This window comes from Sipha flava, unplaced genomic scaffold (genome assembly GCF_003268045.1).
Source record: "Sipha flava isolate LNK unplaced genomic scaffold, YSA_version1 522_pilon_pilon, whole genome shotgun sequence".
Lineage (NCBI taxonomy): Eukaryota > Metazoa > Arthropoda > Insecta > Hemiptera > Aphididae > Sipha > Sipha flava.
Genome location: NW_020273480.1, coordinates 661,120 through 677,341, shown reverse-complemented (window position 1 = coordinate 677,341; position 16,222 = coordinate 661,120). Strand labels below are relative to the sequence as shown.

General features: G+C 28.7%; 1 protein-coding gene across 1 annotated transcript in view; it reads right to left on the bottom strand.

Moving 5' to 3' along the window:
• Positions 1–13,951, bottom strand: part of LOC112690853 (tigger transposable element-derived protein 4-like) — a 53,163-nt gene extending 39,212 nt beyond the window's left edge. The window contains exon 1 of the mRNA XM_025564953.1: positions 13,846–13,951. Coding sequence (XP_025420738.1) covers positions 13,846–13,951 — 106 coding nt within the window. The remainder of the gene's footprint in view (positions 1–13,845) is intronic.
• Between the last annotated feature and the right edge of the window lie 2,271 nt (positions 13,952–16,222).

Genomic DNA, 16,222 nt, shown 5'->3' with positions numbered 1-16,222 from the left:
TCTTAAGTTAGGGACTAGGACGACGGTTTAAATCGATTTCCTGGCTCGGGCATATAACACGTGTCGCAAACTGTTATTCGAATTAAAAACAACAGTGAACTGTTCGCAAAGCGGCTGAAACACACACCGGTCCGGCCAACGGTGTAGAACGACCGATATTGAAGTGGCAATAATATTAAAGTTGCTTCTAGCCCGCGCGCGTGTTTGAAACAGTTATTTTTCGTACACTCACCGTCGTTTTAATTATTATTCTGCTTTGATTTTAAATCGAAACAGTTGTGCATAAAGTTTATTTTAAAAAACTTCCACCCAACCAATTGTCCTTCCTCCTCCTCGAGGAAACCGAAAAGTTTTAACAGATTTACAACTAGTACGTCCTTCGACACCGGCGTGCTGTGATTTGGCTAATCCGCTGTGAAAACAGTGCGACGAAAAGTTGATAATCGATCCTCGCTATTGTTTTGAATCATTGTGATTCGTTGACCCAGGGCACGTTAGAATATTCCAAGCCATGGCACGACGGGTAGGCATGCGCGTGCACGATTATGATGATATTTATTGAACTACAAGTTCATTATACTATTTTTCCAAGACGAAGTGAATCTCTCCCCTTCCAGCCAATGGATACATCCGTATGCAAAGATATTATATAAATAAATCACGAAATTCGTCTCGTTTAACTCACACGTAAATCGATATGGTGGACAAGAAGGTTTGATGGTGGTTAAAGCTTTCAGTAAAATAATATAATAATAGCGATTAGTAAAACGGTACTGAACTTTCTAAACATGGAGTTGACAAGCATTGCCGTAAGTCAAAAGAAATGGCACTGCACGTTATCTTCACACAATTTTACGGGTCTATATATACATATAGGAATGGTATATATATATACCATTCCTTTTGTTCGGCACATTTGTTTGGTCACGGATTGGTGTTTTGTACAAAATATTCATATAACATTATGTTCTTCTTCTAATTTACGACCCAGTTCAGAAATGTATGTATTATACGAATGTGTTATTTGTAAGTCGAATTTTCAAGTAATCACAACACAATACCGAGTGCCCTAAAAAGTTTCTTGACTTAAATATCAAGTCTTAAAATATAATGTTTCGTATAAGCTTAAATATTTCGGACCGAGTTATATATTTTTCTGATAATTTTGCCTGCCTACGTTACACGCAAAACGTTCTATGCTCTATGTAATTTACATCATTTACATCATGTAAAACACCGTGTAAAGTAGTCGCATAATTTTTTCTTCCGGGATTCTCGTTTGATTGCATATGCTATCTTCTGTAAAGAAAGATCAATAATATTGTCAATATTCGTATAAAAAATATTGATGGAATCATATTAAAGTGAGTATTGATCGTTTAGAAGGATATTGATTTGGATTGTCAATCATTAAGAGAGATTGATAGAAGTTTTGATTGATGCTCATTTACGGTTAAGATTTACAGAACATATTGAACGTCTAGGAGCATTTGCTGTTAATATTTCTGAAATTATGATCATTTATCAAATAGACGGCATGGCGGAACTATAGATATTACTTGGCGACGAATAGGTTGGTGAGCGTGAGTGTTTATTCCCTTTTTGATAACTTTATGCCGTAATTACCCTGAACTATAGCCATTGAGATAAAAAGATTATTTCAATAAACATAAAAAAGCTAAAGCACTACAAACAATTTTGGATACTTTAAAACCGTATAAATCTGATTTCTCGGTAGAGAAAATGAAACAAAAAATAAATATATTTCGCACTAATATTAACAAATGCTACAAGGCGATTGAAAATAAGAAACGGTAAGGTGCATCCGGTGATGCAAATTGTATAATATATATTGTATAACATTGTATTATACAGGCTTATTATACGTCATTTATAAAAAAATAAAATACAAGTGGTATAAAAAAAAAAAAAAAAATCAGTTATAATTAATAAATGGTAGATAACAGTGATAAGTAATAACAATAATAAAACGACGGAGCACGGCCACACAAGTAACATGGTTATTTGTAGGTGTTTGCCGGTTGGCATCGATCATAGAAAAGAGATTATAAAGAATAAGCATAATTTTCCATTATAAAGAATTATTCTAACCATAAACGATAGACCTATTAACTTAAGTTCTATGATTCTAGTCGATATATTTGTAAATCGTAGTGATATGTGTGATAAGTGCTAAGTCATAAATCATAATCGTAGACAGTAGACCGCAGTATAATATTATACTGAATTCTATTAGTTCTATTTAATTACCTACAGGCTAGAAGTTACAATTAATTGAAGTTCCTAAACGTTAGTTACTGTTTCTTTTTACTATGGGTCGACCTAATAAATTCTAATATTATAGATCTTACATTCTTATTACACTCCGGTAGTTATGTATTTAACAATTATGTAAACACCATAACATTTTTGTAAAATACTGTATTATACACGTATAATACATAATATGTATAATACACGTATTATACAATTAAATTATAAAATAAGGTATTTTTACATCACTGGGTGCATCAGTAGACGATATTCCAGTACTCAACGTATGGTTTTATAATGAACTAGGTACTGTTTATCAAGGACCAAGTCGAGATAGCAGAAACTCAAACTTCCGAGATTAGTAAACATCAAATATTTACTTATTTATTTATGTGTATTTTGACATGAAATTTGGTGAAGGATATAATTGAACCATAATTTTATAATTATATTTACGACCTAATTAGTTTTTTTTTTCAAATACGACTGTTACAGTAAAAAATCCACGCGTGACACATTCGATGGGCTGTCGTTGTTTTTCTGCGATAAGTTTTATTTTACACACATGATACAGTTGAATTATTGAGTGTTTTTCCTATTATTGTTTACAATATTGTATTTCGAAATAAAAATTCTATTATTTTGGTATTATTACTATTTATAATCAATGAAAGTAACTACTAAGGTACTAAATAATTGAAACAAATAATGTAAAGGTACCTCGTATGGGTCTCAATCAAATAATTGTTTTGCCACGTAACTGACCCAGAAGAGTTGAAATACTCGCAAAAATCATCTCTTATTTTCTTCGCTTCAGCCGTTGACTTTTCTTTAGTTCTTCGAAGTTCTGACACATGCTGAGTTCCTTGTCACCATGAACCTTTTTATACTCTATCAGTATCTTTTTTTTTCGTAATCAACATCACCACGTTGCAAATAATATCCATTATTTCTTGTTGACAAGTAGTTGTGTAAATGACGGCAAGTCTTCACTATTTTCCGAGCCTTGTGTGGTGCAAATTTTAATATTTTTATTTTTTTTTATTTTTTTTTTTAATATTTTGAACCTCGATGTTAAAATTTCAAACGCATTTTCAACGATCTTGCGTGCTCCGGACAGTCAATAATTAAAAATCCGTTTTTCATCCATGATTACTGCTCTGTTGTAAGGTTTCATACAATTTAGCAGTAGTTGATAATCTTCATCACCGACAAAACTTCAAATCTTCCAAATCCATGCCAGATGATAGGTACCTCAATGTCATAGAAAGTTCCCGACTTTCAAGGATTGCTTTACGCATTATAGTGTCTAGTTTTTCTATTTTGGACCTAACTAGCTCAAGTAAGGTATCAAACCCTTCTTGGTTCATTCAGAGAAAAATTTTGTAATCTTCTGGTTCTGTATCTCAAAGAACGTTCAATAGTAATTTTTTATGTGTAAAACAACTTTGCAGCCTAATTCATTCTTTTGACCAGCGTCTAGTTCTTTCTTTTTTTGTTTTCTCAGTACCAAAGTCACAGCTAAATTTCCCAAATCTGAATTAAAAACCATTTCAAAATATTTAAACTAACACTTCGAACACGACACGAATACTTTTAAGTCCAGGATCGAATGAGTATTGACGGCTGTGTTTGATGAGATGATTGAAGTACATTTACGCAAGTGTCAATCTAACTCTTCAATATAATTGAAAATATTATTGATCATGTAGGGGTTTATTAGGGGTTTTATTTCATCATGTTTATGTACACCACCCGCCTACAGTATTATTTATTATTTTAACAGAACCACCATGGCTCCCATTCAAATTCGTTGATAAATATTTTACACAGCGATCAATGTTACCGTTTTATATCATTAGGAGAACGCATCTTGTCTTAGCCAGAAGAATTTCACGTATCGCTTGTCTGGCAAACGATTGTTTCTTGAACACGATAATTTATTCATAAAAACATTACGTATAAATTATTATGTATCACCGAAAGGGCCTCCTTTAGAATGGTTTATGTTTGTCGTCTTTCAATATTACATAATATAATACTCTGTCTCATAGCTTTTGTTTTATAAAATTATTTTTCCGTTTCTTACAAGCTTTTTATTTTTTAATAATAACCCAGACTAAGCATTTACTTATTTATATATTAGTTTTATTTTCACTCCATTTTTAATTAAGCTCGAGATAAAAATAGTTCACCTATTGTAGATCGATGAAAATCGAATACGTTACAAAATTTTCGACTTTTGTTTTGCAATTATTTTTACAGGTAGAAACATATTTCAATTCCGAAATTATTGACTTTTCCTTAGTTCTTGATGTGCTATAAATCAAAATACATCTTATATTTTCTAAACCATCTATATACATCACTGTTATTGTTAAATTTCTTTCCAATGTTGGTATTTTGATTTTATATTATTATTAGTCGTTTGATTTAAGCTCACCGAAAATATCACTTCTTTATCGATCAAAATTAATAATTTATGTGTTCTAAATTGTATCTATTATATTTTTGATGTAATTTTAAATTTAAATATATTATTCACATGTAGATAGTATAAAAATTTTCAGTTAGTATTATGGGGTGTATAAAATACATATAAGGTATTTATCGTACTTATTTGGGTTTATACATTTTTTTATTTGTCTAACCTTTGTCTCTGGTATAAATGTATAAAGTGAAAATATTTACTAGTAGCAATCAAAACTAAATATTTTCAATATTATATTCTATTATATTTTAAACACTGTATAGTTATTAAATTAATATTACCTTAAAAAATATACACACAATTTACAATAGTTAATTTAACATTATGGTATTTAATGTAATAAAAATGTTCAGTGTATAGTATAACGAAAAAATATTTTTAAAATCTATGTACATTATTATTATATATATAGATATATATATTTATATAAATATAAATATTCACACAAAATAAATTAACATTATCTCATTCTATTTCAAAAAAAATTCTAAAAAGTTATTTTAGAATACCTATAACATTCATTGTGTTTTCTAATAGAAATTTAAATTTATGCATTTCAATATATTTTGTAACCTATCTTATATTGAGTTCATTGTTAAATCCAATAACATGGTTTGCTCACTTTTGCATTGCTCTAGTTTGATCTTTGGTTAGTTGAAGTGTTGAATCACAAGTACATATGCGAGAAATAGTTTTAGAGTTAGTAAACAAATATATTGATATTTGTACAATTGTTTATTTAACTGTTTTTCTTTCATCAAGATAAATACCGTCGTTTAAAGTACATACTCGTATAACGCGAACGTTGTAATTACAAACATTATAGTTGAATGTAACTTTGAGTTAAATATATTTAAATATTTTTGATACATAGTATATTTATAAATATAAGCAATTTGTTTTCCCGGAAAATCATATATCAGTTATACTTTATAGTCTCCACTAGATAATTATATAATATATCGTTTCAAAAAAAAAAAAAAAAAAAAATGTTTAAAAAAAACATATTTACGTTACGTATTAATATATATATATATATATGTATATATGTTACGGGCAAAGTATACAATTTGGGCATTTTACACAATGCCCGGGTATTTTATACATTATCCGGACAGTATATAAAATGCCCTTCGTATATTGGGCAATATAGATGACGGATGATATGATTTAGTAAAATATGATAAATCGTAAAACATATTTAAAATAAAGTCAAATTATTATCTGTAACTAGTTTGTTTGTTCTTATCGTATTTTACAATGGGGATGTCTGTTTTTATCCAAATATTATACGTGTGAACGTGACATAATATATTATTACTATATTTACTGATTTATAAGTTATATTATAAGTAGTTGTAGTGATTATCGTGCAGTCGGCTTTTTACCTATTCTCAAAAATGAACTATTTAGTAACCGCGAATCGTTTATATAGTGCAGGTTAATTCATTCAGTGCGTACCTAACTACTTATTCAAATATGGAAAAGTTTAATGAAGATTTCAACAATTTGTTAAAAAAAAAAAGTTCAAATACTTCATTTTTTTCCAAATTAAGATATGATCAATTAAAAACAATTCAAAGAAAAAGGAACTGAATGATTGTAAACTTTTAAAAAAATATAATGTGTTAAAAGTTTCTGATGTTAATAAGTTAATTGTACCAGTATCTAAAAACAACGAAATTAAATATTATGTACATAATGAAGAGTTATTTGATGTTATAATGTTCATTTATCGATTGGACATTGAGGACGAAACAGGATGGAACACAATGTAAATACAAAATATAAAAATATCACTAGAAAAATGATTATGCTATACTTAAATACTTGCAAATCGTGTAAAAAAAAAAAAAAATAATAAGCACAGCCAAGAAAGGATTAACGGTGCAATTAATTATATCTACTGAGATGAATTAATCAATAATATAAAATACATGTCATTATTCATTGATTTATCATATTTCATTGAATCATATTATTTGTTATCTATATTACCCAACATACGAAGAGCATTTTATATATTATTCGGACAGTGTATAAAATGCCCAAATTGTATGCTTTGCCCGTAAAATATGTATATCAATGATATTTGTTTGTACATGTATACTTTGTATTTGATTTGCGTCGAGTAACTTGATGAACATTGCATGAGAATAATGTTGCCTAAAGCCTTTTTCATTCGCACGGTGCAGTCCTGCTCTTCTGAGGACACAAAACTTCTACAATTTTTTTAGTTTATGGGGATTGCCTCGCTTTTTTTTTCATAGTCAGTGACAACATGTTTGAGGATTATTTGAGGATTTATAACCGCATTACAGATACCTTCTTCCGTTGGAACCTCTGCAACATCGAGGTGTAAGTCCACATCGAATCAATCTTCCTTCACTTGTTCCGAAAGTTCGACTGGTTTCGATCGTAACGACTTAAGATAAAGTATATTGTAATTACAATACATTGAATATTGCTAAATAACCAGAATTTTTCAATGACCTTGGCCCTCATTGTTTCAAAAAACCTATGTTTTTTCAATAATCCGATTGATTTACAATGTTTTAATATATTGCCGATCTGTCCTCAGACATTTTGTTTCAATAACGTGATTGTATCAATTATCCGTGTTCCTAATAAGGATCATCATATGATGATATAATATTATTCGAAAAGTTGAAAAATACGTGTTTGGTTTTATTTTACTTTTTATTTTTTTATTTTATTATCGTAAGAAAATGCACCATGCTACAGTAACGAAGGAAATAATCGAATCGCGTTAAAAGAGCTGTATTCCTCCTCTATCTGCTGATATTGAAAATGCGAAGTGCCACATAAAACACAACACGTCTGCTGTCAATATATTCTGGTGCTTCGATGGATCCCTATCCGTGTCTTGGTTAACAAATATTTATCCATCCGCTTTTCCCATACCACCCCCACTGGCTATCACTTGCTTACTTATAATCACTTCCTCTCTCTCTATATATTTATCTATCTATCTATATATATATATTTGTCTATCTATCCATCAATCTACCTATATATCTATCTATGATGTACAGAAATTATTATTATTATTGTTTGTTATGATACCAAAATATGCATGATCTAATGTTTTAAACTTACAGATTATTGTGTAATGTGTATTTTAAAACAAAAATTGAATTTTTTTATGTAAATGGAAATTTATGACAGCACGCGGTGTAATACGAAGGACAAAAAAAAACGATAAAGACAAAAGTCCTGTGATGTGATCACAAAAAGTGTTAATATTCTGAAAAATCTTATCGTTGTTCGAGGAAAATAATGCCCATAGTCCCATTTTTTTCATCTGAATACTTTTTGAGATCAATATTTAAAAATTGTTATTCTTTATTACCGTTACGAAATTAATTTACCTTAGTATAATATAATATAACGTCACCTAGCAACACATTTACGTGCATCACAAAATCGTATGTTTTACATATTTTATTAGGTTGATTTTGATAAAACACGATGGTATATAATCTACTTAGTAAAATTTATTATTGCTTCATTGTAAAATAAGGAAAGCATATTTTCAACACATTATTAATTTTCATTTGGATTTGAATTTCTTAGGTACCATCTATATAGGTACTTACTACGTATATGACATATATTTATAGTGTATGTCATGATAATTAACCCTTTATTTCTAAAATACTTTTTTGAATAGTACAAAGTAATATAATGATTAAACTGTATTTCAAATCATAAGACTCATAATATGTTAACTATCGACAATGTTTTAACCGTCAATATCATAGAGTTATTTGATTTATAATATTAACCGTATTCAATATTAAATAAATAAAATAAATATTTATATAAAGGGATATTTGATTGTTTTACAAGTAAATTTCGAGCTGAAAACAACGAATCATTTTGCTTATTTTACTTAAAAAATAATGTATAACTTTCTTGTACACGGTAATACATACTTGTATTATATACCTGTATAACCTACTTGAGAATTTTGTGAAAGTAAAAACACTCGTTTTATAAATACAAATGTATAGTACCGAAAAAAATTAAAAATTCTAAATAAAATTGCATCCACACACCGTTCTCGTTATTATCATTTAATTTAATTTAGATTTTAAATTTATTAAATAATCCAGATGTACATAATATTATTATGTAATATATTTTTATTTTCTATCTAATTAATTTCAAAATTATTCATTCATTATATTATCTTAATACCCAAGCCCACTTAACTGTAGTACAATACACCATAATTTGTAATATTTATGTACTCATATAAACATATGTGTATTGTATACAAATTATTAGATAATAAGTGATGTAAAAATATGTAATATTTTGTAATAATATTATAAAAAAAAAAATGTTTAATACTAGTAAATTAAGAAATACAGAAATAAATAAACATATAATTAAATGTCTAGTTTATAGTATAATTATATTTATAAAGTATGTTGATTTTGAACTTAAGATTCATCATTAGGTATATTATACAAAGTCAATAAAATCGTAACTTTATAAATATAATAATATTCTAGGCTAAGCATTTATTTATTTTTTTTTTTTTCTATATATAAACTATTTATTTATTTATTTAAATACAATATTATAAAAATACATTATTGGTCGTGAAGTTTTATATTTTATATGTATAATGCATGTATGATGCTAACTTAACTAATTATAAAAAAACATGTTTAACTTATGTAGAGAAAACTCGTTTTTGTAGATGAACCAAAATATTTTGTTCGTTAAGTAAAACATTCAATGATATATGCGAAAAATGTTTTACCTAGCTTTTTTTAGTAAAAGTACACTACCATATGATTAAATATGCGACTGAAGCGTCATATCATAACATCGTATGGTATTATATGATCGAAAAAATTAAGATTTTATAAATATATATATATACATTTGATTTTTCAAAGATCTTTTGTAATAATAATAATAATTATCAATTATTCAAATATTCTGTACAACCTTAAATTACTTTTTTCTCTTTTTACATTACATTTTAATTTTTAATAATTATGTATGTAAATATAATGAATTGATTTATATACAGAAAAACTTTACATAACAAATTATAAATTCTATAACTTATCCATAATTGTAAACATCATTACGTTTAACCATTTTGTTTTTTTTTTTAACAACCTCTCATATTGTTGGAAATAAGTTGTTGGTAATGTTAACCTAGTGAAAGGTTTATAAAAATTATAAAGGTCACTTGGATAACCTTTGAAAAATGAAACTTGTCTGATTTAGTTGTGACGTGATGAACTGTAAACGATATTTTAGATTCACAAACATCCTTATGAATTCACGCACATAACATAAGTAAACAGTCACACGCTTTTAACCATTCATAAACTAAAACGAATACCTAAGTATGTTGATGGTTTACAACATGGACTAACAGTAGCTTATGGTGTGCAAATATATATTTACGAAATCTGGTATTGGAAGTACATTTGTTTAACTACATTACAAATGAGATAATGACATTAACCAGAAAATCAAAAGGCTGACGACCGATGAGCTGAATAAACTTAAGGCCCCCGGTGTCAATATGGTTTTATCTTCAAAAATACACTCGACGGAAATAGTGATTCTGTCTTATAAAATAAACCTAATTTGATTTATATATATACCTATAGAGAGAGAGAGATAAATATTTTACAAGTCACATCGAACTCCGTTATTTCAATGTTTATTCTCAATTTTATTAATGGGTCTTGAATAAAAAAGAAACTATAAGCTTTTTTTCATTAATATTTTTGTCACTATATGAAACACGAATTTAAAAATTTATGTCAGCCAACTGTTTGTTAGCTTCGTGTACTGTCGGCCCACTGGTAGTTGACTCTGTTTTTCGTCCTTTACCTATCTCCAGTATGAATTTTACGGGTATTTGTTATGAAAACCGTCTCTTTGGGAGACGATAAGAGACGAAAAATTATCAGATACAGACAAGATTTAATTAAAAAATTGGATTATATTTTTTTACAAAACAAAATTATATAACACAAATTAGGTTTTCAGTCCTGAGTCTGAATAAAATAGGTAGATAATTGGCATTCGTTATAATTATTATTCGTGTAGGAACTTACATAGACACATACAAGAGTGATTTTTACTTGCTATATATTGCGTGGGAACTTACATTTTATCGTCACCACCTGATCATATAAATATTATTTCGTGCTTTAATTTTTATTGGTCTAACAATTTTCCCCAACACGCTCATAATATACCACGTATACCTATTCGTATGTCCATTGGACGTGTTTTAAACCAAAATAGTATATTATAACGCTCTCATAATTTATAATTAATTCAAATGCGTGATATATGCGGTTCGAAGTATATTCTCATGGTAAATCGTTGCCCGTAAATATATTATACATGAGATGACATTAGATGAGCGCAAAAGTCCATTGTAAAACATATAACGGCAGACGGTCGTATAATAAAATTAAATTCAACTAACATGACTTCTAGTGCTTTGTCGATTACGCACCGATATACGTCGATGATAATATTACTAAATAACTATGAATACGTCCAATTCTATATAATGGTGTCCCAGTTCCAATGTAATAATACTTGTTATTGTTATAGTTACGATGTATAATATTCATTTTCCCATGGATATTTTCTTTCGCCATAAATGTTTACGCGTTTAATGATTTCGTTATACTATCATAAAATATTAAAACTGTAGTAGAATATTATTTTAACTATTATGAATATTTATATCTTAGAAGCAGGTGGAAGAACATTGTATACTTTTTACATAGATCAATGGTCATGAAAATTAATAAATATTGTTCTCTTCGCTGGTTAAAATCTATTATTATAACTGCTAATGCGCAGTTGGTGGTGAGTCGATGATAATTGTTATAATTATGCATTAATCGAGTTCGTGGAAAGCATATTATCCCTAATACCTCTCCATGCGGTCGACTTGTTTACGCCACGGGCAGAGAAGTTCTGCAGTATTCACTGTGTGTGAATTAATAAACGCAGCCGAGTTTGTAACCAACATCCGTCCGCATGTCAAGACCAAACGCCAATGGAAACTAACAGAAATTTTACTATAATTATAATCATTAAAATTATTACTTTTATTATTCGTTTTAGTATGTTTTGATTGTGATCCGATACGTTAACATTTATTGTATGAACCTACAAACTTACATATATTTTACCTGCACTTCGAGTTGAGCTCGAGTTTTTTTCCGACACGAAGACCACATCTGCTTGTACAGAGATCTACAACTTTATTTTTAAAAGTTGAAGGAGTTTGATCTTGAATTTGATAGTTTCGAGATCTAAAACGATAAAACAGGGAGAAACCAATGAATTTCAGTGAAACAAAAATATTTTACATCAGTAAAAAAATTATTTGTCAAACCATTAACCAATTAGAAGAAAACAACTATGAAGGCATTAATTATTACTTTATACTCTTTAATGGACGAGTCATATAAAAACGCTCAACTATAAATCTGACATTATTTCTGCATACCAGAGCTGAGATTTTTATTTTGTTTTGTTAATAAAAGACATAACAGAAAAATATGTGAGGGATATTAAAAATTACATATGTATACCCATTTTATCAATTTTGATGATACAATGGTTTGAAACTTGTTCTTACAATCATGGTTAGGTTATGTTAGAAAATGATATTATTTTATAAAAATTTATATATATATATACAAGATACCAAACATAAAACACTGCAATACTCTGTTGTTTTCAAAATTATATTCGCACATGTAAAATTAAATGTATAATATAATAATATAAAATGATTTTGCTTGTCTTCTCCTGGAAGAAAATTGGGTGTGAAATGGAGAGAGGATAAAAGTCCGACAACTGTTGTTATCGGAAACGGTGGCGGTAACGAGTGCGAAGAATGAGCATAAAACATTATGTTCCTATACAAAATATTATCAATGTCAAATAAATTCCTTACAAAACGTAAAAACATAACAAAAAAATATTACTTTTACCGGTATGCTTTTTATACGCGTCACAGTCATAATTCGATTTGCCGCACACACACACACTCTCATTGATCCTAAAGTTATTATTATTATTATTATTAATACTATGCTGTTTTATTGAGTACACGATTCGTTTAAGGATTAGTCTAATAATGACGGGTGGTTCCAAAGTACGGAACAAATCACTTCAATCGCAGATGTTTTGTGATGCGAAAAAAATGTTAACAATGACCGATGTTTACTACCTTTTGTTTTATTGTTACAAATTATTAGAGTAAGGCAGTAATTATTTAAAACATTTTTTTTCCCAACCAACTTTTTAAATAAATATATAAAAGTGTATTTATTTAAAAAGTTATGTATAAGTTTTATTTTTTGCATCAACTACCTATGCCATTATATATTTTATCTACATTATAGAAAAGAAAAGCAAACAATAAATACAAAGATGCAAGAAAACCAATACAGAAGATAAAGTAATTATGATATTTTATAGTAATAAACTTTTAATAATACTGAATGTATGAATGGGGAAAGAGTTATAATTGATCAGTCCGTGCTAAAACAGTAATGAGCGTATCATTATATATGTTATTATAATAATGCAATATACGTTCTGTATCGTTAGTTTTACAGTTAAAAATCTAAAAAGAACATATACATTTGGAAACATTTATGTTCAATACTCTTGAGGCGCGGAAAGAATTCGATTGATCAAATGTATGTATTAAATAAGTATTTATGCTAAATTAATTGTCACAAATGAAAGCTATCATTAATTTGGGATGGGCAATGATGAACGTGCATTTAAAACGGAAGGCCATCGTTGATCAGATGTGTCAGAAATGTGTCTTTAGCTTTAGTAATTCCAAATAAAACCTTCGCGTTGTCTTACGACCCCAAGAACAATCTGTTGAAAATGTAAATACGTGTATACTTTGATTCCAAAACAAATAAAAATATGCATCCGAAATCATAGATCTTGTGAATGGTTCGACGCATCATCGTTAAAAGTGCAATGATTTCTACGGATCCAGAGAATTGTCGAAATACCTGTTAATCGCAACAGACTTCGATTCGAGAACACTTCAGCGTCAATACGAGCACGTTCAAGATGATCATCAATCATCATGCCTGCTGGTGCAACGCACGTGTTCATTCTGACGTGTACGGCTCGTGGTTTGAATATGGAAAATACCGTAAGTAAGACATGAAACAAATACCATTCGGTCAATTTAAACATGACGGCAATCATGTGTACAGAACCGGCGTAACAACAGTAGAAATTATTTCATCGGAGAAGATGAAAAATTGTACCGTTTCTGTACGAACCCTCATATTTATTATACCGAACGAATCGATAAACGATACTCTATATGTACATGTAGTTATACCCCAGGTATAAAATATTTATATAAGTGTGGAGGGGAAAATATTAATTTTTTTTTTTTTAATAAAACGTCGTTCCACTCGATTTTGTATTTTTTTTTTTTATTATTAATAGTATACCGTTATTGCAGTTGTGGGTTCTTTATTACGACAAAAAATCTTGCCTACCTCGTACGTAATATTGAAATACGTTATAATATATACAAAGTATTACATATATATATATATAGTCGATTTTCAAAAAATCGAAAAGCTTGACAACTCGATTTTTTTCCCTCTGAAAACTCTCATAACACTCAATGTCTTGTTAACTCGGATATAAAATCGTGATAAATAGCTCAGTTGAAGTTTATTATATCTTTTACGCCTGGCTGTTTTCGTAAATATTTTGTGTTTCATCCACTCGGCCGTAGAATAAAGATAATTGTTGAATGGATAGAAACCGATTACTAGCGCGTGCACAATAACATAGGTTGGTCAGTGGTATACATCAACCTAAATGTGCGTCCGCAGCAAACTTTTGTACTTCGAATTTTGAAAAATTAGCCGAAATGGACGGGGCCGAATACATTTTTGTGCGTCGCGTTTGTGTTCGTGGCATACAACGCACACAATCCGAACGACTGTCGATCACCGGGTCGTGATCAAAGGAATACGTGTTACGCGACACTCAGTTCAGACGATTTTATTTTGCCATGCCCGAAAAACGAATCAATTATTTGAGTCCCATAGTTTTTAAATTGCATTTATTAATGAAGTGGTGCTAATATAATTGCCTCCCGCTGATAGAACAGTACGAAAAACGTCCTGTGTTATGGGATTCAAAATATCCATAACATTTTTCTTAAATCAAAAACTATGATGGATGGTGGTTTGCAATAGAAAAATAATTGATCGCAAGCCATAGATGAAGTCAAAAAGTTTCAATCGATCCTCATTACTGTGAATTACTAGTGATTGTGACGGGGAATTCACCAAAACTAGACACTATACGGAGCGCATCGTAACGGCAACCTCACCATTTAGTGCATGGCGTATTTTCTATTGTATGCAGTCAGCTATCTATGGTGTATATAATCATTGGTTATAATTAAAGATCATAAAATAAGATAAACATTTTAACTCGAATAAACATTTTAAAATGTACTTAATAAATAACACTAAACATTTTTTGATGACATTCCTGTCCCCTAGATGACATTTCCAGCCACGCCTTAATGCTATAAATGTTATGATACACAGAAAATCGGTAGTTATAATACAAACATATAATTATAATAAAAACAGAATCGAGGTGGGTGTTCTCCAAATAAGTATATCGGATCATTATTTTATAGTATTGGCATTAGAAACAGATAAAAAATTGTCAAAAAATAATATTATATATAAAATAATAAATTATAATAATTTAAACGATGTTTTATTTAAAGAAACCTGGGCTGATATATAAGGCGTAAATGTAAATAAATGTTATAACAGTTTTATTGATAAAATTATTAATGCTATAAATAAATCTACAACCACAAAAAAATCTAATTCAAAGAATAATTAAAAAAATAGACAGTTAAAAGAATGGATGTCTTCGGGTTTGTTATGTTCGGCTCGTCGTAAAATACGTTATCATTAAAAGTAAAAAAACATCCAAATAATGAAAAATTAGGTTCATACTATATAAAATACAAAAATAATTTTACGAAACTTTTAAGAACTGCAAAAATTAGTTTTTACAAAAAAAATTTCGTAAAATTTCATTTAGTCCAAAATTAACTTGGAAAAAAAAGAAATCATAATTCATAAAAAATAAATAAAGAAAAAATAATAAAATTGATACGACATAATAATGAAATTCTAATTTCATCAAGTGATCAAAAAGAGCATCAAACGTTTTTAATATTTTTTTTACTAATATTGGAAGTAGTTTAGCAGATAAAATTAAACAATCAAATTCATATTATATTGAAAATAATACTAGTGAATCGTTTGATCTACATTTTAAAGAAAAAATGAATGATCATGAAATTCTAAAGATTATTACAAATCT